General features: G+C 40.6%; 1 protein-coding gene across 1 annotated transcript in view; it reads left to right on the forward strand.

Moving 5' to 3' along the window:
- P3H2 (prolyl 3-hydroxylase 2) overlaps window positions 1-24,740 on the forward strand; it is a 138,038-nt gene extending 113,298 nt beyond the window's left edge. Inside the window, exons 5-15 of the mRNA XM_041002768.1 lie at window positions 1,269-1,411; window positions 2,452-2,541; window positions 4,424-4,464; window positions 5,694-5,788; window positions 11,517-11,644; window positions 12,177-12,272; window positions 12,855-13,005; window positions 13,809-13,926; window positions 14,860-14,935; window positions 19,714-19,854; window positions 23,703-24,740. Coding sequence (XP_040858702.1) covers window positions 1,269-1,411; window positions 2,452-2,541; window positions 4,424-4,464; window positions 5,694-5,788; window positions 11,517-11,644; window positions 12,177-12,272; window positions 12,855-13,005; window positions 13,809-13,926; window positions 14,860-14,935; window positions 19,714-19,854; window positions 23,703-23,795 — 1,172 coding nt within the window. The 3' untranslated portion in view covers window positions 23,796-24,740. The remainder of the gene's footprint in view (window positions 1-1,268; window positions 1,412-2,451; window positions 2,542-4,423; window positions 4,465-5,693; window positions 5,789-11,516; window positions 11,645-12,176; window positions 12,273-12,854; window positions 13,006-13,808; window positions 13,927-14,859; window positions 14,936-19,713; window positions 19,855-23,702) is intronic.
- Window positions 24,741-25,072: the final 332 nt, after the last annotated feature.

Genomic DNA, 25,072 nt, shown 5'->3' on the forward strand with positions numbered 1-25,072 from the left:
TTCAATACAGTTTCCATGTATATTTTATATATGTATATATTTTAAAGATTTATTTATTTTTATTGGAAAATCAGCTTTACAGAGAGAAGGAGAGACAAAGAGAAATGTCTTCCATCCACTGGTTCACTTCCCAGGTGGTTACAAAGCCTAGAGCTGAGCCTGTCAAGAGCCAGGAGCTTCTTCCAGGTCTCCCATGCAGGTGCAGGGTCCCAAGGCTTTGGTCATCCTCTACTGCTTCCCCAGGCCACAAGCAGGGAGCTGGAAGGGAAATGGAGCAGTTGGGGTGGTAACTGACACTCATATGGGATCCTGGTGCATACAACGCTAGGAGTTTAGCCACTAGGCTATCATGCCGGGCCTATATTATATTTTTGATAGAGAGATAAAATTATCTTTTCTCCTATTTAAAACCAATTTGTAAAATCAGGACTGCTAAAATATTTTCTAACATCATCATCATGCTTCATCTTGGGACAAGGCACTTAGATTATTCGTAGGTTATATTGCCTGGTTTATTTTTTTTCTTATTATATTATCATGTAAAAATGTTAATGGTAAATAGCATGCTTCTCTTTTAGTTAATAATAATGCAAAAATATATCAAGCTAATATTTTGAAGCTACTTTGGAAAATCATTTTCCTTTACAAAATTAAGAAGAACCTATCCTCAAATTGGTGGCGTTAATACATCACTTATCCAAGTACTCCGCAGTGAATCAAAAAGACTTAAGAGATTTGCTAATTTTGATTCACCTTCTTAGAAACCCAGAGTCATCTCTGACTATATATATATCTCCATTTGCCGGAAGGACTTGCATTAATGGAACCAGTTGGCCAGAAGCTTTACAGCGAAGAGAAATAACCTTTTAACACATCTTGTCACTCACATCAGATGATACAACTGTTGTTGTAGATCATTTTCAGGATGCTTTTTTATTCCAAAATGACAAAAACATCAGAATTCACTCTTATAGTCCTGTTGTTTTTCTCTGTTTACTCAGTTGTCAATAAACATCGTCACCAAGCAATTTTTGATAGGAAGAGTTAACGGTTCATGCAAATATGTCTAGTGTCACAGCGTGCTAAAGATAATCCCCTTTGAAAACCTGAAGCCATGTCTGTCTGTTGGGACTGTTTTTCCTTCCACTGCTCAGGCTCAGTCTACTGTCCTTCCTCCTGATGGTCAATAGTAACTCTAAAGACATATTGATGTCTACTTTTAAAATCCTCTTGGCTGATTCTGTTGTTGCAACTGTTTGGTCTTTCAGTTGGTGAGTATGTGAAAGCCTTGGAATGTGCCAAAGCCTACCTCCTGCTCCACCCGGGTGATGAGGACGTCCTCGACAATGTAGAGTACTATGAGGGTCTGTTGGATGATGGCCTTGACCCAGGATCCATTGAGGCCAGAGAGGTGAGACTCACGTTCTGAGGAGAAGCTGTGCATGTGCTCTGGGAAAGGGAGAAAGCAACCTCAACCCTACAGTGTATAGCAGCACCATCCACAATAGCAAAAACATGGAAACCAGCCCGATACGCAGCAACAGGTGAAAAAGACAAACCATGTTACATCTACTCTGTGGTATACTCTATACCTATAGAAATAAAAGAAATCTTACAGTTTGCAACAAAGTGGTTCCAATTGCACACCATTATAAGTAAACCAGTCCCCAAAAAAACAAAGATCTTGTGTTCTTTCTGATATAATAAGATCGCCTTCATATGAAGTACAAAATAAATGGATAAAAAGTAATTAGGTATTCACATAATCTCAATGGATGAGCTATATAATGGAGACTAGCATGTATAAATATAAATATACATTGCAGTATTCATCTTTACTCCCAAATAAAAGTAGGACTCCCAGGGAAACATTTAAATAGCCCTTTACAGTACAACACTAGATTTTCTACTCTGTCTATACCTGTTGTGCCATGACACATTTAAACAGCAGAAACTTAAACTTGTAAATGTCACTACGGGGCTATAGTACTGTGATACCTTGGGGGAAATGGGGAAGGGGGAGACGGGAGGGAGAAAGGGGAGGGAGAGGGAGAATCCCATATACATGCAAAACTGTATCATGAAAAATTTAAAAAATTTTTAAAGTACATCTACCAGTTTTCCTAAGTTTATGGAACTAAATTCTTTCAAACATGATTCATTTTGCCATTTTCACTTTTGTTGTCTTATAATAATAAGTAGATGTGGTACTTTTCTGAAGCCCTGAATATTTATCTTAACTGATTTGTAATGTCATGAAGAATATTCACACTTTCATATTTATCATACCTCCTATATATTATTTAAATACATATTTTCTTCCTTTCTCTCTTCCTACTTGCCTTTCTTTCTTTCTCATTTCCTCCCTGTCTTCTTGTCTGCCTCCCGTCAATTGGCTTTGCTTCCTCTTGGTCCTTCTCTCTGTCTTTCTTTGCCCATTTCTTTGTCTAGGATTTAGCAATGTTTGTGAAACGTCATAAACTTGAATCTGAACTGATAAAGTCAGCTGCAGAAGGTCTGGGGTTTTCATACGCTGAACCGGTAAGAAAAAAAAAAAAGTTTAGTAACAGAACAACCCAGTCTTGTTGATGTTTTAATTTCGCAACACCATGTGTTAAGGTTTCTAATCCCCTTCCTGAGTTGCAGATTGGGGTTAAAGACTTTCTTAGATTTCTACATTACTGAAGTCCAAGGTCAAAAGCAAATAGTTTTGGTAGAAGTATTGTGTATGTAAATATTTTGCCTCAGGATTCTTTCTCTCTCCAGATATTTGATATTTCATAATTTCTCCTAATGTTTGTTTATGACCTCAACATTAAGGAGGCTTAAAAAATACAGCATAATTCTACCATGTATGTTGCTGGTTTTTTCAACCTTTCCATATTGTTTACTTTTCATTGTTTACACGAAGATACATTTTCTTTAAAGATTCATTTTTATTTTTATTGGAAAGTGAAGTATACAGAGAGGAGGAGAGACAGAGAGGAAGATCTTCCATCCGATGATATACTCCCCAAGTGACCACAATGGCAGGCACTGTGCCAATCCAAAGCCAGGAGCCAGAACTTCTTCCAGGTCTCCCACAAAGATGCAGAATCCCAAAGCTTTGGGCCGTCCTCAACTGCTGTCCCAGGCCACAAGCAGGGAGCTGGATGGGAAGTGGAGCTGCTGGGATTAGAACCGGCGCCCATGAGGGATCCTGGAGCAATCAAGGCGAGGACATTAGCCACTATGCCACTGTGCCGGGCCCAAGAAGATACATTTTTATAAAACTGGTATTACAGGCAAATAGATTTGTGTGCTGATTTTATTTAAGAAGATCAAGATAAATGATTTCTATATTTGCATATCCTTTAAAATCATTTTAGCTACATATATAGAATTAATGTATGATACCTAAATGGCCTTCTCCGGCTGCTAGACTCTTGATTTAGTTCTGTTTTACTTTTGCCTTGCCCAATGCTTTAGGCAATTCTCTCTATCCAACTATATCCTTAGGATAAATTCCCAGGAGTGAGATTAGTCTGCCATCAAAGGTCTTGGATTTCTTTAAATTAAATTGGTTTTCCAAGCAGCTTTACTGATACGTTTGCTGTTCTTAGTAATGCATAAAAGTATCAGCTAAACACAAATTATCAGCAATGAGAAACAGCATTTTTTGCTTATGTTTTATGTGCATCATCATTGTTTCACTTGCATTCACTTGATGATCAGTAAAAATAATTGTTTAGCCTATTAATAATTTTCTCCCTCCTTTAAAATGCCTGACCATGGTCTTTATTCATTTATCTTTTGGTTACTACTAAAACTGTTATTTATATAAAGTACATGTTAATATGCTTTTACAATTATTATATGTAACATGTCTTATTTTCAATATTTTCAGTTCTTTTTTACTTATACTATGTTGACTTGAAGATATTTTAAAAATCAGATTAATTTCAATGAAATATTCCTAATGTGACTACTAACATATTTATAATGGCCTTACATCTTGCTCCCAGAGGTTCTAGAAAATGCCTGAATTACACTTAGTGTCACAATATGGAGTAGCTGAGTAATCAAGCCATATTTTTACAATTAGTTATATTCATGAACATAAAATATGCAGGCTGACTGTGCTTTAAGTGTCACTGGTGCCATATTTCTGTTACTTTCTTTGACAGAAATCTGAATGGTGAGGCTAACTTCACGTCTGTTTTTTTTAATTTACTCATTCTCCATTTTTGTCTTTGATAGGACTGTGCCAATCTGAACCATCATGTTTATTGATTTTTTTAATAAAAGATATGTTTCACCTTTATGCACTATGCAAATTTCCTAATATTTTAGAATTTTTGAGTGTTACATAATGTATTTCCAAATTGTATATCATATCTGTATTTTCATGATAAAAGTATAACTTTCTTCTTAATTTAAACAGAATTATTGGAACAGATACGGTGGGCGCCAGGATGAGAATCGGTGAGTTCGCTAAGTCAGCACAAAAATCTTTCACTCTTTTGGAGGAAAAATATTCACAGACAGAACAAATTGTAAAGAGCTTCTGAAACTGGGGAAAAATGATTCAGGTTAAACATTTTTGAGCGACAAATTATGTTATTGATCCTGGTCCCATCTCTTACCAACAGTTTTGTGTTATATAATTTAATCTTCCTTTTCCAGTTTCATATTTGCTCCTCAACTGAAAAGGATGACTCGGGTGATCTCTGACTTGCTGAGATTCTAGGATTTCCAGATCAAACAAAATCGGATGATGATTTTCACGTTCTAATGTTAAAAAAAATCATGAAATTTTATTTTTGATGGTGAATTCCCATATTATATTTCTTCAAATTTAAGATATACAGAAGATCATACTATAATTTAAAATATTGGTTACCAGGAGCAATTTCAGAAATGAAGAGACCTCATTTTTCAAAAAGCTTATAATCAACTTCGATATCTTCAATAACCCAAACACGTAGACTTGTTTGAGTTACGTGTTTGTGATCCTATGATGCAGAATGTTCATTTGCAGAATGGGAATCAGCCAATGACAAGGCAAGCTATTTATTCTGTATCATCACAGGGGAGTTGCGTGTCCAAAGCTTACCCATTGCTTTGTGATCTTTCACTGGGATTCAAGCCCCCCATCCGGGGGTAGCCTACTCTTGCAACACAAATCAAGCAACATTTTTGCATATTTGGAGTTGCTTAATCTGTGTGTGTGGAAAGGACAGTCTGATTTCTTTTGTGTGTTTGAGAAATCTGCCACAAACCTGTTTCTTGTTTCTCAGAACAGTGAGAAACCACGTTGTGTTTTCATATACACAATGCATAGAAGAACAATTTCCATTCAATCATTTTCACTGATGTTATCCATGTTGAAGGCTTAATATCTGAATATGGTAAAGATACACACGACAATTTTGTCCTGTTCTGTTGAGACTAAAGTCTTACATGTAGGGGGTGAAGCTACGGATATGATTAAGGGAAGGAAGGTTGCTAAGATGACTATGACAGTGAAATGGCGCTTACATAAACAGGAAGTGAAGAAGACCTTCATCGAGGCAGGAACATTTAATGTCATCTTCAATGTTTGATCAATCTATGTACAACAAAACATACAACGTAGAATTATAGGTAACCTAAGAAAAGTAATCTTTGCGTGTGAACACGTTTAATGGGAAATGAAATGTTTGATTGAACAGAGTCCCTTCAGGAGTAAACATGGAAGGTGCAGAAGTTCACGGGTTATCAATGGGAAAGAAGTCATCACCCAAGATACAGCGAGACTTAAGGGAAGGTAAGCACCTGTGCACATTCACGCTCTAGGAGGAAGGAAGGGAAAAGGTGAGTTGTGGCAATTTCAATATCAAGACAGAGCAGAATCAACTTTTTCTGGAAAATAATGAAGACTTAGCTATGACTGTTCATTGAAAGCCTGAAAGAAAGACTTACAAGCAACAATGTTTAAGCCTTGCAAACCTTTGCCTTTGATTTCTGACAAAAGCGCTTTTAAATTCATTTCATCATACTGTGAGCTGGGCTGGGATTGCATGATCAACACAATCCTCATATGAAATCTGAGGTTTAACAAGGTCATGGACTTTCTGCTGTCACACAGTCAAGGAGCGCTAGGAAGTATGACACAGATTCATTTAAGATGCTAGGATGTGAGACAGCTCACATGAGCTACGAGTCCAGCTAAGTTACTTGAAATCCATATACATTGGCAGTGCTTAGAGAGAAAGCATGATTTAGGTTGAATAGGCAGGAAGATGTGGGAACCAGGCTAGTTGTAACACAAAGCAAGAGCAGAGACGGAGAGCATAACTTCACACTTAGAAAAAATGAAAATCAGTTTAGACATAGGTGGAATATTGCCAAAATAGTTTTGAAAAACAACAAAACATTGTTAAAATAATAAAATCATTTAATAATAAATAATAAAATCAATGCCCAATGCTGAATTTCTTGCCTTGCATGTGCCAGGATCCCATATGGGCCCTGGTTCATGTCCTGGCTGCTCCACTTCATATCCAGCTCCCTGCTTGTTGCCTGGGAAAGCAGTCAAGGACGGCCCAAAACTTTGGGACCCTGCACCAGTGTGGGAGACGTGGAAGAAACTCCTGGCTTCTAGCTTCAGTTTGGCTTAGCTACAGCCGTGGCAGCCACTTGGGGAGTGACCCAGTGGATGTCTCTCCTTCTCTCTGTCAATCTGACTTTCCAATAAAAATAAATATTTAGTAATAATAGTAATAAAAAATAAAAATAGAAATTGTTAAAAACAAAATAGTAATAGCACCGTTAATTATAGCAATAATTCTTGATATTTGCTATTATTTTGATTTTATAATTTTTCAAGTAGAATCTCATGCAGCTGATATGAGACAAGGTGGTAACTTCTCCATAATCTCAAGCTTCGTAACAGAATGATCATATGTTTGAAACCAGGCTTTCATGATTGCATCTTCACCTGATCAGGGAACATAGAAGCACTCCAAGTACATCCCTTATGGATTAGATAAATGCAAAATAAGAAAGAAACTTTCCAAAGCCCACAATAAAAGTACAGTATTGGGGCTGGCGTTGTGGCATAGCCGCTTAGGCCACCATGGCCTGTGGCATCCTGCAGAGCTCTCAGTTCACATCCTTTCTGTTACACTTTCAACACAGCCACCTGCTAATGGTTTGGGAAAACAGCAGAGAGGGCAGCCCGAGAGTGTTTGGTCCCCTGTGCTCAAAGGGTTCTATGAAGACAAAGCTCCTGGATCCTGGCTCCAGCCTGGACCAGCCCCAGCCACTGCTCCCATGTGCTGCAGTGTGAACCAGAAGACAGAAGATATTTCTCCCTCTCTCTCTCTTTCTATCTCTGAACTTTGCTTTTAAAACAAATAAATCTTAAAAAGGAATACAGAAGTGTAGTACGTCTTTGCCCAGAAGAGTCTGTCAGCACATTCCTCTAAACAGTTTTCAAATTTTCTGGCTCTACAAGCTTCACATTTTCCAGCCCTTTCCTTCCTTAGCTTCCAAGGCCGTTTGGAGCAGTAAACGGGATAATATGTCATCTAATCTGACCTGGACCTAAATTTATAACCACAAAACGTAAACTACCTTACATTTGCCAAGGAGCTTCATGGTCATCCAGAGTTCATGCTGCCTTCTAAGCTGAGGAATCACCCAGGAAGTGCAAATCAGCTAGCCAACAAAATTAGCTGAAGAAGGGAAACCCTGGATTTTAATTTTTTAATTTTTTTTTACTTTATTTTGTTTTTCTGGCAGCCGGGCAGTCTGACATTCAGCAACTGACTAGAAGTGTTAATGATGGAAAGAATTGAACAGAAAACTACATATGCTGGAAAAAGATCATAGTTGATTGTGTTTCTGTGATGAAACATTTCTGTGTAATTGTCTTGATTGGATTGGTTAATGTATATTAGGGTGTTCTCTGGAAACCTATTCATGTGAATGAAAAAAAAAACACAAATTACTTTTTGCTACTGTACTCATATGTTCAACACAAAACACTTATGCCGTCAGATGCAAGGGACATTTTTGCCACATATGCCAAGCAGTTCGCTGGTGGATACCCACGGAGCATCTCACAATTTAATCTGTGATGCTGCTCATCTGAGCACAGGGCGAAATCCTTTCTGTTGCGAACTCCACCCTGCAAGACTGCTCGCTCTGCCTCCACTTCAGACACTAGCACAAGCAGTAGATTATCTGCCACGGCACTAACGCGGTTTCTGATTCATAAACCACACACTGGGGTTCCAGTACCTTTTACTTAGGTTCAGTTGATTCGTGGAAGCTGCTCACAGAGCACAGGAAACCAGATATATTGTTCAATCATAAAGAATATTATAAAGCATCCAGATGAATATCCAGTGGTGACATACACATGGTAAGACACAGGAGTACCCGGGTACGCAAGAGTCTCCCTGCCCTCTCTGACTGGACCACCCTTCCAGAACATCCACATTTCTCATCCAGGAAGCTTTCCCAACCTTCTTGCACAAGCATTTGCATAAATAAATATATACATATTTGCATATAAAATTGCATATATATTTTTTGATTGCATATATGATTTTGATTGTATAGATATGGATATACACATAGATAATCAAATGTCCTTTGTAAAGTTTAAAGGACCATATTCACAAAAAATGGCTTGTTAATAGGCACACTTCTCTGGTGCCTTGGGGAAAATTGTGATATTCCTAGTAAAATGAGGATTTGTCTCTTCCCTAAACCACCAGCAGTGAGCGATGAGGGAGACTTTCCTGGGTGACCCCGATTTTTTGCAATGGGAGAGTTAAAGCCAAGAACATACTTTGTGAATGAGAGAAGAAATATTTAATGGAATCTTCTCGAACTGTGGTTAAGAACTGTTCAAAGCCATTAAATCCAAACCCAGCAACCGCAATTCATTGAAGTAAACATTTATTATCATTTGAATAGTTCCCTCTGTCTGGTGTGCTACTGGATATCTTCAGACTGAGTGACTCACTCTTTGAATGACAGTGTTTAGTTCTTACTATTTCTGTGAGTAATTGGTTATTTTTGTTGTTAAATGTGTGTGGAGGGAAAACCTGTCTGAAACTCCACATTTCATACGGATTCAGTTAATTAACTCCAACCAGCAAAAGCAGCCTTCAAATGCAGATTCTCTGAAATAGTTCAGACCTATGTACGACTCCTTGTTATACTGATCCTTTACCTGATCTTTCCACATCGTGTGTGGCATGCTTAGGGGAAAGTTTTTAATATCCCAAATGTCCCATTTTCAATATATTCTATGCTGTTTTATGTTTAAGATATCTCAGCTAGAACTGAATCAGTATTCCAGTTATAGTTAAATGATTCAATAATAGTGAAAATAATAACTGCAAATACTTTCACAAAGTTAAAGAGTGACAAACACATATCCCATACCTGATGCTGGTGGATTAGCCAATTGAGCCATTACGCTGGCCCCTAAATATATTAATTTTACTTACTGTATAATCATTATATAAATAAGACTATTTTATGTGGTCAAATTTCTGTCTAGAAAGGTTTGTAAACTAGTACAGCGTAAATCAATGTAGTTTATTAAATCCTGTATCTTCTACACTTCCCTTATTTTTTATATCAGTATTTTTCTTTCCGTGAATTTACAAGGTTCTTATCTTTCTTCTTGAAGGAACATTTCACTTTCAGTTTACCAATTGGAGTAGAATATACAATCCTACTCTCTTTCAAATATTTGTCAGAAGAATTGCCTCAGTTTGGACTATGAATCTTAATTAGCTATGCAAATTAGGGCAACATTTCCTCCATTTTGTTTTATGCTCAGAGGTTGTATGGCGTGAGAAAGGGTCACTGTTTGTCTGGTCACTGTAAGAAAAGGGTACAAATACAGCAGTGACAACAATGTTTATGATTTCACAGTTTTTGCAGGTCAGGGGTCTGGGACTGTTTATATGAATCCATTACTTAGAAATGCTCAAAGGGCTTCATTCAAGTTGTTGACCTCTGTTGAGACTTGACTGGGACAAATTTTCTTCAAGTTACCAAGCTGAATTCAGTGCTTAAAAAGTTACTACGCTATGGTCATTTCGTTCCTAGTTGGTTCTTGGCCAGAAGAGTTCCTTGTTTTGTGAGCATCCCATAAACCACCGCTTGCTACATCAAATCGTGCAACCTGAGAAGGCACTGAACCGAGTCTGCTAGCAAAAAAGAAGTCACAGTGTTGTGTAACAAAGTGGCATCCATTGTCTTTGCTGTGTCCTAGTGGCTAAAGGAAATTCCAAGCCATACCAATAGTTATGGGGAAAACATTACACAAGGGCATGATGCCAGAATGTTAGGCAACTATCTGAGATCCTTTCAGTTGAAAGAAGAAAAGAACTAGAAAAATAGAGAAAGAGAGAGAGAGAGAGAGAGAGAATTAACTAATTAATTCTGGGGTTGGGGTGGCAGCCTACAATGCTAAGTTAAGCTGAGAACTGCTCCTTATGTTATTGTTATTATAAGGCCTGCTTGAAAATGAAAAGTTCGAAGAGGGCAGGCGTTTGGCCAGCAGTGAAGATGTTAGTTAAGACACTGACATCCCATAGGAGATTGCTTGATTTCAGTGACTGACCTCGCACCCAACTGCACATTCCTGCTAATGCAGACTTGGAGAGAGCAGATACTAGTTTGAGTAGTTGGGTCCTTGCTTGCGATACGAGACATAGCCTGGGTTCCCAGGTCCCATCTTTGGCCTGCCTCACAGCAATCAATGCCACTTGGAAAGAGAACCCCATGAATGAGAGCTCTCCATGTTTTTCTCTTTCTATGCCTCTGTGCCTCTCAACAAAAGTTTCAAGAAGTCTTTTCAAATTTTCAACCAAGAATTTGCCAACAATTTTTAGGACACATTTTTTTTTGAGAAACATTGAACTATAGAAACAAGGATATGTTTTTTCTACCCATCAGAAAGATATGGTGCTAATGCTAAGGGCTTGGATGTTTTTTCTTATAATATAAAAACCTCTGCACTTATAAATTTTGATGACAGCCTTAAAGAGAAGTGACAAGTGTGTCATCGGGATGGAAACATCATAAACAAATGTTATCTTGAGTTTTCCTATCAGTAGGTATGGGTTCAGTCATGGCCAAGTTGGAACCAGGTGTTAATACTTCAATGGTTGAAAAATGGCAATGAATGGTAAACATCAATGAACTTATAGATAATGTATTAACATCTGATTAAGTTAAAAATCACCATAGTACATCAAGATTTTATGGTAGCTTCAGGCTGTTGTTCTGATGATCTTGGATCCTACAAGGCAGGATTTGGGCTTCTTCCATCCCATGTGGTAGATCCAAACGGGGGTGCCCACCAATCTTCCTAACTGCTCATTTGTCTTTGCATTCCTAAATATACAAGAAGATAAGGACTCTCCCAAGCCACACATAAGAAGCTGCTGGATGTTTCGTATGTGTGCCTCGGCTTGGGGACGGAGCTGACAGGAAGGCATTGTGCTCTGTCATTTCAGGTGGCCCACTGCTTTACGAGAATATCACGTTCGTTTACAACTCGGAGCAACTGAACGGGACTCAGCGTGTTCTCCTGGATAATGTCCTGTCGGAGGAGCAGTGCCGGGAGCTGCACAGCGTGGCCAGTGTGAGCACAAGAGCAGCAGGGGGAGCTGCTGCATAGGCCTGTCATTAACCTGGGAGTTCTGTGGTTTGTTCCCATTTGATCCCAGGAAACCAAAGCTGAAACTGCAAAACCTTCAAGGGAAGGATCTTGAGCTTTAGGGCAGGGGCGGGAGGGGTTAGCCCTTTTCCCTTGGGGTCACTTCAGTTTCTCCAGGAACCTGGAATGGAAAGTGCGTTAATGCCTTTAGCAACAGCTATCTAGTAATGTGTCTGTATATCCTCTTATTTTAATACATCATTTACCCATGCATTGTTCAACCATATATTCATCATTTCCATAAAAGGCTTTAATGATCATCATGAAAATGTGAAGGTGTAATAGATTCTTATCTTTGGGTTGGATGCATTACTGTAATAGAACTTTGTATTAGCAGTAGAGATCATTTTGAATATTCTCTTTGATTCTTACATTTGCCTGCCAAGACAGAGAGACTTAATAAATTTGTAGTTATAATCAATGAAATATTTTCCTGGTGTTTTTTTCCCCCTTCCAGGGAATCATGCTTGTAGGTGATGGATACAGAGGAAAAACTTCACCGCATACACCCAATGAGAAGTTTGAAGGTGCAACCGTTCTGAAAGCACTCAAAGTAAAGCCTTGACCTCTCTGGGCTTTGGGTTCCTCAGTGTCAGTCCAGGAACTTTTGTGATTGGCAAACAGGCAAGAGTGGAGTTTAGAATCAATACCCTTTGGGATGGGTGAGGGAGCAAGTCTTTGGTTAAAAACAAAACAACAAAACAAAACAGAGCCATTAGCTTTTTAAAAAAAAAAAATCTGTCCTTCATTTAGCCATCATTTTATCAGTCATTGTATTTCCTAAATTTGTACTTCATTAAAATAATGCAATCTCTGTCCTTGGCAGGGACGTAACCTAGTAGGAAAAATACAACCAAACAAATGATTGCTCGCTCCTCTAATAAGTAGTTTTGAAAAGGATCAAAGAGTAGATGAGAAAAGAATTAACTTTGAACCTTTCCTGTGTCATTCAGAAGAGTTTATTTCAATGGCTTCTGCCCTAACCAGACTCCACAAACAAATTTGTGGTAATACTTCCATCAGTCAGCATCATGATGGCCAGCTTCTATTGGCTTAGTTAGTATTTACTCTTTAAGAAGGCTTCCATGCACCTTGGTGTCCCTGAGTACCTCCCTGTCTCCCTCTTGTTTTTCAGTTTGGTTATGAAGGCCGAGTCCCGCTGAAGAGTGCCCGTCTCTTTTATGACATCAGTGAGAAGGCTCGAAAAATTGTAGAATCCTATTTCATGCTGAATTCAACCCTGTATTTTTCCTATACACACATGGTCTGTCGTACAGCCCTATCTGGTGAGCTCCCAGATTCTGAACTTGTTCCCCGCCACTCATAATGCAGAGTCAAAGAGAACAATGAGAAATGTCTTAGGCTAAGATTTTAGGAAAGTTCTCCACTTTTCTTCTAAAACAAAAGTACCTCATAGCTCTTATTCCTTTCCTGCTGTTTCTCTGTTTTGGTCCCTGAAAGCTCCAGAAAATGATGCTTCTTCATAATTTCCCTTTCAAATCCATGTCCCTGAAGCCATGCAGAAAAGTGCTTTTCTGTTCTAGGTGTCCCTTTGCAGGGAAGCAGGCACCTGGGACGTACAGGTCCATCATGCCCACAAGCATCGATTGAAGGAAAGAATAGAAGCTAAAGATGTGTTCAGCACCCTCTGCTCATTCTGAATTTTTTTTTTCTATGTTCTCTCTCCTTCCCACCTGAATAGAAGGGCAGCAATAATGTCATTGCATACTTTCACATCTATGAAATGTCAGCTGAATTAAAATCTTATTTTTACAATTTTGCTTCCTCCTTTTTTTTTTGCTATTCTACATGAAGGAAAAATGATTACATGTATGAAATCTGTGCATGTACATTTGTATTAGAAAAGTTTCACAGCTGAAAACACAGATGTGACTTGCCCAGGATTTCGCATCAGGACCATAACGAAAGAAGACCCGAATCCCATGACTACTTATTCTTCTCTGCCTTTCTTCTGACTACATTTGTAAAGGATGCCAGGAATAGGAAAAGACAATGACAGTGTCCAATTTTCTGTTGGGAGTTCCTGTGCTTTCTTTGCTCATTCTCCTCCATTGATGTTTCTTGGCAGGTCAACAGGACAGAAGGAATGACCTCAGCCATCCCATCCATGCTGACAACTGCCTGCTGGATCCTGAGGCCAACGAATGCTGGAAAGAGCCTCCTGCTTATACATTCCGAGACTACAGGTACCACCAGCACCTCTGTTGGGACTAAGCTTTTACCCCAATGATCAATAATGTGGGAATTAGAAATCCACTCCATCTTGCCTGTCATCATGTTCATCTCTCTAAAGCTAAGATTTCTCAAGCAATCTCCAGACGCAATTCCTATGTCTGAAAAGTGATCTCATCATTGCATTATCCTTTAAGATCATACAGATGTTTACATGTTTTCATAAACGTTCATTTTGTTTTAATGTAAAAAGTGGACTTGCTAATTTAAGTGCTTCGTCTTGACTGAACTGTACCTTTTGTGGTACAAGTCAATCAGAGGATATATGGGCAGAGTGTCCCAGTATAAATCAGGATCTTATCACATCATTCATCATTTATCCGTTTACATATTCCATGTCTATGAGAAACACTGTGTCTGAATTTTAAAACCTCAGAAGGAACATATTATTAAAATATGTAGGCATATAAAGGGAAGAGACAAGTCAGTATTCAGCACGTGTTTAATAGTATGGCAATTATCAACACATTGTGCTGTGTGAAACAAAAATGTTTCTTTGTAAGTCTAGGCTTGACCACAAGGAAACTCTCCAAGCAGCGAAGGAATAAAACATGTCCTTTAGCCTTACCTGCCTATAAATGAAGAAGAGAATTATAAATAACATGGGCAGTATCAGAGGAAGGATAGATAAAACAAATCTAGAATTCTTTGGAGGAAATGAAATGTGAGCTTTGCAATATTATTGCACTTTAAAACATCCGAAGCAAATATTTCAGAGGTGTCATTAAAACGATTTCTGATATTAGGGTTTGCAGGATCAATTACTTTAATGTCCGAAGGAGTAAGAAACCTTCCTGGCCAGGCTGTTGAGATCACCATGTGGCTTCAATGCTCTAGAGTGACATTGCTCTGAACGTGTACATGTGGTTCTGCCTTTCTGCTTGTAGCGCCCTCCTGTATATGAATGATGACTTTGAAGGAGGAGAGTTCATATTTACTGAGATGGATGCCAAAACCGTGACTGTAAGTAAACCCCCTGCTGTGAATGTGTTCATTGCATGCTTATTTGTTTATCTGAGTCTTGTCATTTTTTCCCAGGACCCATAGAAAACTGGATTTCAAATGCTACCAAATTCAAGTACTAAAGAGATGGAAAGAGTGCAAGTAATCCCTAGATCCGAAGGTGTTAGAGTGGGAAGCACCCCCTCATGGCCCCTAGACCATTTGTACATTGGTAAATGAAAGAAAAGGGGCGTGCTCACACAGCTGGCTAGTTAACACTTGGAACCCAAAGCAAGCTCTTCTGATCCTTTAGTGATGTACTAAAAGTATAACTTTGGTTGCTGCTAAGTCAGCAACATCCAGGGAAAGTCAAGAGAGTCAAGGGTGAGATGACCTTGTGCTGGACATGCGTGTATTGAACACTGACCCGCACAACTCTCGTTACACAAGCGTACATGCGTACATGTGGCATGTGTGTACATGTGTGTATATTGTTTGCAGAGATACGTTAGACATTTGTGGTTGACATGTGCACCTGTACATGTGCACCTGTAGAGTATGTGAATCAGAAGTTAAGTCCAACTGTCATCTTCCTAAAGAAGCCAATGGCGTTACAAAAGTAGCCTACTTCACCTTCCGAGCTCACGGAGTCAGCATCTTCTGCTTTGTGAAAACAAGACAGCAGCAGTAGTGGAGGAAGAACAGGTTCAAGCAAGGAATAACAAATGACAGATTTTGAGGGATTTTCCATCACAGAGTATATCAATAGCTCGGGGCTGGTATGTGATTAAATTCAAACTTTGGCATTTCTTAAGCAGTTTCTACAACATTTTTTTTTTTCCTGAATTTTGTGCACGTCTCTAAATATCCATGTCGCTACTTAACAGTTAATATAAGAATGACCATAATTGTTTTAAAGGGATTTCCTCTTAGCATTATCCAGAAACATTGTTAAACTCAGAAAAAAATATTTAACACAATTGAGTACAGCAGTACATATTTAAAAAGTCACAGTTCTCCACTGTTTTCTAAAAAGTTTAAATATTAATCTGGAAATACTTTGATGGTTAATAATCTGGGAAATTTTATCAAGATAATAGTCAGGACTTGAGCTAAAACTCTTAAACATGATCCTCATTTTTGGATTAGCTTGATTTCTGACACTGAAGCCAATTTGCAAAGTGCTTGCACCAAGTTTGAAATTCAGACAAGTGGTTGAAATGATTTCTTTGGTTCTACTCCATCTAGTGGCTGTATTTGGAAATGCTTAAAGAAGATAGCCTAACAAGGGATGCCTAAATTATGTTCAATTTAATTGTTCTGCTACTTTCTAATGACACAGAAGTCAATGATGCTTGCCTTTCAAAGTCATGCAAATTTAATAATAACCTGTACCTCTTTACCGACACTAATTTTATATATTTAGCTTTTAATTTCATTTTACTTAGTGTTTTTTAAAGAGTTATTTATTTATTGTTGGAAAGTCAGATATGCAGAAAGGAGAGACAGAGAGGAAGATCTCCCATCTGATCATTCACTGCCCAAATGGTCATGACAGTCGGTGCTGCGCTGATGCGAAGCCAGAAGCCAGGAACGTCTTCCAGGCCTCCCACGTGGGTGCAGAGTCCCAAGACTTTGGGCAATCCTCGACTGCTTTCTCAGGCCACAAGCTGGAAGGAAAGTGGGACTGACAGGATTAGAATTGGCACCCACATGGGATCCTGGCACATTTAAGGTGAGGGCTTTAGCTGCTAGGCTACTGCACCAGATCCTTTAATTATTATTTAACAGATTCTATATGACTTAAAATGCAATGACTTCTTCCTCTCATCCTCCCTCCTTAATTTCTCCTTTTAAGATTTTTGAGGTGATATATTTTATGTAAAAGATTTAGTGCGAATACTGACAATGGCTGTAAACAGTAATTGAATAGACAGAATACCATCTCACCATGCACACTGAACGTTGAAATAATCACAGGTCATTAAATTTATATTTGGTTAACAGTCTTAACTACTGGTTTGACAAAAGTATAAAATAAAGTTTTACAAAACTGTATGGACAAACTGAATTAAATATTTTTAACCCAAAAGTCCCAACTTGAGACCATTTTTCCAAATCACTAATACTTAATATTCTTGTATGAAGTTGTGTTTTAGGACATTTTCAGGTAGACGGAATTTTCCTTTAGATCTGCTGTCACTTCCTTGTCATCTTATACCAGTTACAGTAAGAAGGGATTTGCACACATGAGTCCGAAAAGCGAAGGGAAGCACCGGCTTTCCCTTTTTGCTCTCCTTTTTGATTCCAGAAGGACAAGTGAAGTGCCTACTAAGCCGGGATTTACACCAGGAACTGAGGTCTTCCAGATATTTTTCTTTGGAAAATCTGGATATTGTCTAATTCACTAACTGATGGGCTAAATATTTACATTTATTCAGGGCTATTACATCACTCGTGTTTCCCTGATTCCTGACTGCTATTTAGGTGGAAACTGAGATATTCAGGAATCCTACTTGGAAGGTATTTTGGTTATTTTCAATAAATAGACTTCATTTGTGACACATGAGAATGAAAGCATTTTTCTTTATACAAATTTGAAGAAGATAAAATCCAAAGAGGTGCACTCAGCTCATGAAAATTCCAAGTGAGTGTGAGTGGAGCCTTGTCTGAAATACGTGTTCACAATGATTTACCTAAACCATGGGACCTAGTTCCTTTTGAAAACATGATGCATGGAGCCGAGCTCCCTGAGTCTTCTAATTCCTCCACGTCCTGGCAATGAAACAGCCATGCTGCCTGGCTGGTGGGACTGGTCCTGGGCAGCACTGTGATCCCACACATCTCAGTCGGTGCCAGCTGTGCCAGGCACTTAAGAGCTGCTTTTCCTGAACTAGCCCAAATTTCTTCACATTTAGAAATACTTGCGCTTCACCCAGTCCCTGAATTTCCCTTGCTCCTGTTTTGGACGTGAATGGGATGCTGTTTGCTGGCCCCTGTATGCACTCGGAGGTGCTGGCCACTGGGTGTGGAGGAGGCACCTTCTGAGTAGCAGCAGGGATCCAACGGCCTCCGGAACAGGCAGCTGCAATCGCAAGATAAACAGTTACTCTCGCATTGCCATGTGGAGAGAGAGAAAATAAGCCATGCCTGACACGGCATATAAAGTGAGGTAAAACCCCAAACCCTTCTCAATAAGGTTTTATCTTGGAAAAGAAATCAGATGATTCCCAAGGACACCAATGACTAGTGAATTCTAGGTTTCCATCAGGAAAGAAATCTGGTGAAGGTGTTGATGGGACAGCATGCTTCCTAGTAGAAACAAAGGCATCCTCCATTGTGGTGAATAGGACAGTAGGCAGTAACTAAACACTTCTCCGTGCTGTCACATGAACTCACACAAGCACACGAGCACACTGGCGCACCCCCGAGTCTCTGACTGTTTGACCTGTCCACTGCCTCCGGTGTCCTGTATGCAGTTACTCTAACTGGGACTGTTTATGTTAGACAGCATGCAGAGCCTTCGGAAAGATGTTCAAGCATTTCCCATGACAACCACCGACATTTCATTTGGTGCAGAAAGAAATCAAAGATTCACCTAATGGGCCTGAGTCAACCCAAGTCGATTTAGACAATATATTGTTGGAGCAGGTATTGCAATGGTTTATACGGCTCTTCCTCCAAGCTCTGCCATAGAATGAGTGATGCTCTTGTTATTTCCCAAGGAGGAAAGCCACATCCTCTGCCAGACACTTTTCAAAGGAGAAGGAACCCTACCATGTGGCTGCTCCCCTAACTGCCTGCCTGGCTGATTGTATGTCCTGATCCAATGGCCAGCTGAATGTGTTAGCTGCTCATCACATCCTGTCCCTAAATGTTAGAGGACAACCCTACCCAAGCAATGCACGGAACTTGGAAGATCTGTGTCGGTCATCCCAAAGACACCCGGTGACCACAGGATGCGTAGTGCTAAGCGATGGTGTGTTCCCATCACCTGAGGTGTTCAGACAATGCTGACATGACAAGTGGGCAGGGATATTGCAAAAACAGTCAAGTATCACAGAGAACTGACTAGACTTGAATTTGGAAATGGATTGTATAATGAAACATACATGTATAATGAAGGAATGAGAGCATACACGCGTGCCCGCTGTTGAGGTCAATAGTAAAATGTTTCTGGCACTTTATAGGTTTTCTCTTGATTCTTTTTTAATTTCACTACTGCTAAATGTATACCTAATCAAACAAGGGTGCATTGCTTGTGCTAAAGCGAAATAACTAAATTGAAAGAGCATTCACTTCCTTGGAATATGGGCATTTAGTAATGCCCATACACATTTTGTGTATCAAGCAATTACTCTGTGCAATGTCTGTGCTACACATCTGATGTGTAACATACTAGATAAAGAAGTAGAAAACGGCCCACACATTGGGCCTGGCAGAAGCTCCTGGCTCCTGGCTTTAGCCTGGTCCAACACTGGCTATTGTGACCATCTGTGGAGTGAACAGACAGATGAAATATCTTCTCTCTCTCTCTCTCTCTCTCTCTCTCTCCCTCCCTCCCTTTCTCATTCATCTGCCATTAGCTCTGCCTTTTAAACAAATCTTAAATAAGTTATTTTCCAAAGAGCATATTATTTTTGGCCTTTGTTTTAAAGATGAAAAGTGGAGACAGTCTAGGTGTGCTAAACGCTAGGTTTCCATTATTGTTTAACACTTTAGCCTAAGTAATCCCATGGAAGGCCAGAGAAGGGATGAGCTGTCTAAACTTAAAGTTTAATATTCACTTTCCTACACAGGCTTCTATAAAACCCAAATGTGGACGCATGGTCAGCTTTTCCTCTGGAGGAGAGAACCCGCACGGGGTGAAGGCAGTCACCAGGGGCCAGAGGTGTGCCGTGGCCCTGTGGTTTACCTTGGACCCACTTTACAGAGAACTGGTGAGTGTCTTGACACACCCAGAAAGCCACAAAAATTTGCTTCATGAATTGGTTCACTACAAAAATCCCTGAAGCTGATGTAGTCCTTAGAGGAACTTAGAAACCGAGCAGAATATTTATAGAATTCTTTCTGGTTCCCTACCCTGGTACTGTTTACGGCGTAAGACCATGTTTTTCTAGTCACACTCAACTAGCAACTTCAGATCAGATGTTCTCAGTGGTTCTGAGACCGAAGAGGGCCTTGAAGGCAGTTCCTATTCACAGCAGTTCTAACAAGCGAGGAGCGCAGAAGCACATGATGTCAGTGGCATTTGGCTGTCGCTAATTCATCTTGAGCCTATCGACAAGCCGGGGTATCAGGAGAGAAAAACTGCTTTCTGCTGTTCACCAGGGCAACTTTCCTCAACAAATCAGTTAAAAGAAAATACCATACAGGGGCTGGCAGAGTGGATAGCAAGCTAATCCTCCCCCTGCTAGTTCTGGGATTCCACATGAGGCATGGTTTTGTGTCCTGGCTGCTCCACTATCCATCCGGCTACATGCCGATAGCCTAGGAAAGCAGCAGAAGATGGGCCAAAGCCTCGGGACCCTGTGTACAGGTGGGAGACACAGAAGAAGCTCCCGGCTCCTGGCTTCAGATCAGCTCAGCTCTGGCCATTGTGGCCATTCGGGAAGTGAATCAGCAGATGGAAGAATTTTGTCTCAGTCTCTCCTTTCTGTAAATATGCTTTTCTAATAAAAATGAATAAATATTAAAAATCAAATAAATCACTTCCTTTTTTAAAATAAAAAGGCACCATTTAATTTATGATATACATGATAGAGGGTGAGCCAACTGAAAGTTATTATTTGTGACTGTTACTCAACTAAATATTAAGATCCTATTATATTAGAAGTAGCAGGGTACAATGAGTCGAGATACAGAGCAGGTTTCATTGGTTTGGATGTCCCTGAAGCGAAGGTAAACAGTCCATGTCTGTGAGGCTGCGGAAGCACGGGTGAAGACCAACTGGGACAGAAGCCCCTGCGGTGAAAGCCTGGCCCCAGCGTAAGTAAGGATACCTTCCCATTAGTCCCCACCACTGCTCGGTAGAACCCTCTGTTTTGGAATTCCTAATGGACAGTTGCAGTCGCAGCCCAAGCCTGAATAGAACAGTCTACCCGGAAGCTTCCAGAAGCTAAGCCGGAAGACTTCTGAGTCCTCTTTAGCCCAAGCTGCCAGTGGAGGCACAGCATTCTGTCCTTGGAACACCCAAGGATGGGCGGTGTGGGCTTCTCCCCCGCCTGGGATGTCTGCATCCCACATTCGCGTGCCTGGGTAACAGTTCTTCCTCTGTGTCTCACAAATGATAGCTCCAGTACTCACTCCCTGATACCAACCTCAACTACCTGCCTGCCGGCTGGCCGTGCACAAAGTGAATAAATAAATCAAATCATGCCCAGGTATAGAAAGGGGAGGCATGGTCTTGACCGAGCTAACAGGGCACTGAGTCTTGAATACTTCAACAGACTTCATCTAATTTTCCATTGCATTTCCTTTCTCTCTATGTGTTTTCAACCTCCAAAATATAAGCATTTCCACAAAGCTCTCCCTCTGTACAGAGAACCTAGGTAAATGTGTAGACGGCAAAAATAACACATTGTTGATAAATTGACTCACTGTGTTAGTATTCAAATGTATTCATATGTCTGGACATTCAGTATCCACGCGCTAGGACTGTCATATATCAGAATCTCTGGCACTTGCCATTCTGCAGTCAGTGCCTCCCATGGAAAAGTACTGGGGATCTTCTCCAGTGCTCAGACCGCAGTGACATCTAGTGGCCACAATAGATAATAGCAAGTGCATCCAAAGCAGCTAAGAGAAAACTTATTTTGAGCAGTGTTAACCAGTCTTTAGCACACACTGGAATTACCTGGATTCTACCCTAAGAAACCATGACTTAATAGACATGGGGGTTTTATCTGGGTATTTGAAATTTTAAACGCTTCACTGGTAGTTCTAAATGTAAAGCCAAGTGTGGGAGTCCTTATTTTACCCATGTTTTCTTAGATACAACTTCTTTGCAACTTGGGAACAAGTAAGTCATAAGAACTGGCAGGATCTTATGCTTATTCTACAGGTAGATTTCTTTAAATTCTTATTTTTGTTAGTTTGAAAGGCAAAGGCAGAGACACAGAGATCCTCCATCCACTGGTTCACTTCCCAAACATTCACTTCTGGGCAGGATTAGTCCACAAGCAGAGACCAGGAGTGGCATCCGAGGCTCGCGGTGGGTAGCAGTGAGTCGACCATTTGAGCCGTCCCTTGCTGTGTCCCGGTGTGTACATGCGCAGGAGGCTTCGATCAAGATCAGGGCCAGAACTCAAAGCCAGCCCTGCTGGGATTTCATAGAGGTGATTCAGTCGGCGCCTTGACTGTTGCTCTGATTGTCCACCCCTGCGGAGTGGTCAGAAGACACTCAGCTCTCAGGGTAAATGCCACAACAAACACTCACGGATGAGGATGTTAGAAGCTTCATGTATCTCAACTCCAACTCTTGAGTTTCTTTCCCTTCGCGGGACACATCTGCAGTTTGTTCCAACGGGTGTGGAAAGCACTGTATAGTTCTCAGTTTGACAGTGCTGGAATTGTTCCTCCCAGTTTCGAAAAGTAGTACTCATGTTTTTGTGTAGATGTAAGAGTTCAGCTTCCTGTAGCTTGGTGCTCATGCTTTCTATCACATGAGCCTTATTTCACATTAGAGGTTCTTGCGGCGGACTCTCTTTTTCAAATCATAAAATGTTTTTTTAAAGAAGTGTGTGCAAGAGGTTGTGGGGGATAGTGCAGCGAGGAGATGGGTTACGAGGCTACTGCTGTAGCGTCTGTGCTTGGAGATGAGGCCTCCACCGCAACAGTGCATCTCCCTCTTAAATGGAGACACTTAACAGTGTCTGGAGACTTTTCTTGGTTGTCGCATTTTTGGGTTCCAGGCCATCTGTCGCAGATAAAATCCAGAAGTCCTCCTGAGTATACTGAAATGCACAAGATAGTTCTCCACAGCAAAGACTCCCCTGACCTTTGGGGTCAATCGTGGAGCGCATTGACTAAAGTCACCTGCCCCCAAAAGCAGAGTGTTGATTGGAGAGTCTGCTGTTCTGCTTCCAAGCTAACTCCATGCTGATATGCCTAGGAGGGCAGCCACCACTTTGGCTGCTGCCACCCACAAGAAAGACCCAGATGGAGCTTCAGACTCCTGCCTTCCACCTAAACCAACCCTAACTGTTGTTGGTGTTTGAGAAGTGAATGATAGAAGATCTCTCTCTCTCTTCCTCTCTCCCTCTCTCTCTTTCTCAATAATAAAATACAAATTCTAAAACATAAAGCATTGTTAGTGCCAAGACTTGCCTAATTTCACACAATAATAATGTCATGTAAAGGAAAAGTGGCAGAAATAGGAGACAGAATAGAGGGGAGCACTTGACTTTTCAGGGTAAGGCAACACAGGCTTCCTAAGGAAAAAGAGTGGGCAATGATGGTCTCTACTAAGGAAAAGAATGTGCCAAGAAGAAAGAAAGTGGGTCCGTGCAGGAAAGTAGTGGGCTAGAACACAGGTCCGAGTTGCAGGTGTATGTAAACTGTGAACTACCCACAGTGGCAAGCTTCTGAACACAACAGCCCTTTTTACGGAATAGAAATCTTGGAAAGTGGTTGCTCAGGACATGATGATACGGCTACATGTTTGACTGGGTTTAGCACCATCGCGTGTGCAGATGGATGCCTGGAAATGTACAGGAAGCATCTGCTGCCAAGGCTGATTATTATTCTGCTAACAGTAATGTGTAAATTGTCTTTTTTTTTTTTGCAGGAACGGATACAGGCTGATGAAGTGATTGCAATCCTGGATCAAGAACAGCAAGGGAAGCACGAATTGAATATCAACCCTAAAGATGAGCTATGAAAAGCAAAGAGAAAGTTCTATCAAATATTTATTTAAATTGTTAATCTTATAAGAACCTTTTTATTTTTGTACAGAATCATGGTATAAATTAATAGAGTGAATATGAGTTGCCATATCTCCCTTCTGTTCTTCGGGATGTTTGCTTTGCTTCAGTAAGTCAATCTGTCCTGGCTTTTCTCTGCCCAAGCCCAGTCACCCCTCCCCAACACACACACACACACACACACACACACACACACACACACATTAACTTGCTGCTGATTTAAAGACACTCATGCAGCGAAAATAAGGTCATTCTTGGAGCGACTGTAGCCCTTTGCTTACTCCCAGACTACTGTCAGCATGTGACTCTGTCTCCAGGCCTTCTAGCCACTTTCTCAACCCCACCTCCAAGCCCCCAGCATCAGCTGAGCGCTGGGCATTCTGACTCCCTCAGAGTCCTCATCGTTGTAGCTGTCGGAAGGGGACAGGTCACCCAGGCTTCAGGAAGGGGTCTCTCTGATGGGGACGCCGTAGGACAGAGGAGTACCCCATGCTTCCAAGGTCTTGGTCAAGGTCATAAACTCTGGGCTTCCCACCAGGGAGTTCCCTTTGTACTGGATCCTTTGGAGCACTCCCCACCCACCACTGTGGACTGGAATAGACCTGCTCTGTGAGTTATTTCTTTGGATGGTCAAGTGAAGGTTGTAGTGGCATGCTTTTTTAACCCCAGTGACTTTACAATAAAAGCTTTAACCCCATCAGGATCAGGGCACCATTTGATAGGTTGTCAGAGTGGTGCCCCATAAGGAACAAAGGTATTGTGAATTCAAGTAACAAAAATGAATTTCTGATCCATATCTTCGTCTGCGTATGTTTTGACAACCCTTTCTCATTGCTGCTATCCAGAACATGGATTTGTGCTTGTGTCTGATGGGTTTAATAAAAGGGAGGCTTGTTTTAAAATGTGGTGTTTGTTATTTTACTCCTACAGGTTGGCTTTATCTTTAGGTACCAATGTGTGTGTGTGTGTGTGTGATCCCACTGGAGCCGTGAGAGCAACACTGGCATGTGGCAGATGCTCAGGGTTCCAGGCAGGTGGGAACATGGCTGTGCTGGAAGCTGATGTGATTGGTGAGCAGAGTTGAGGAGAGAGCGCCTGCTTCTTGCCGACACACATTGGCATGCGCTGGCCTGCTTCTCACCCAGGGGTGCACTAGGAGAGCCCTGCTTTTGCAATGGGCAGCGGTAGATGCAAGATTCACTTTCTGCCATTTGTGATTTCAGTTAGTGTGAGA

The sequence above is a fragment of the Ochotona curzoniae genome, unplaced genomic scaffold (assembly GCF_017591425.1).
Source record: "Ochotona curzoniae isolate NIBS_2020 unplaced genomic scaffold, NIBS_Ocur_1.0 scaffold_2587, whole genome shotgun sequence".
In the NCBI taxonomy this organism is placed as follows: domain Eukaryota; kingdom Metazoa; phylum Chordata; class Mammalia; order Lagomorpha; family Ochotonidae; genus Ochotona; species Ochotona curzoniae.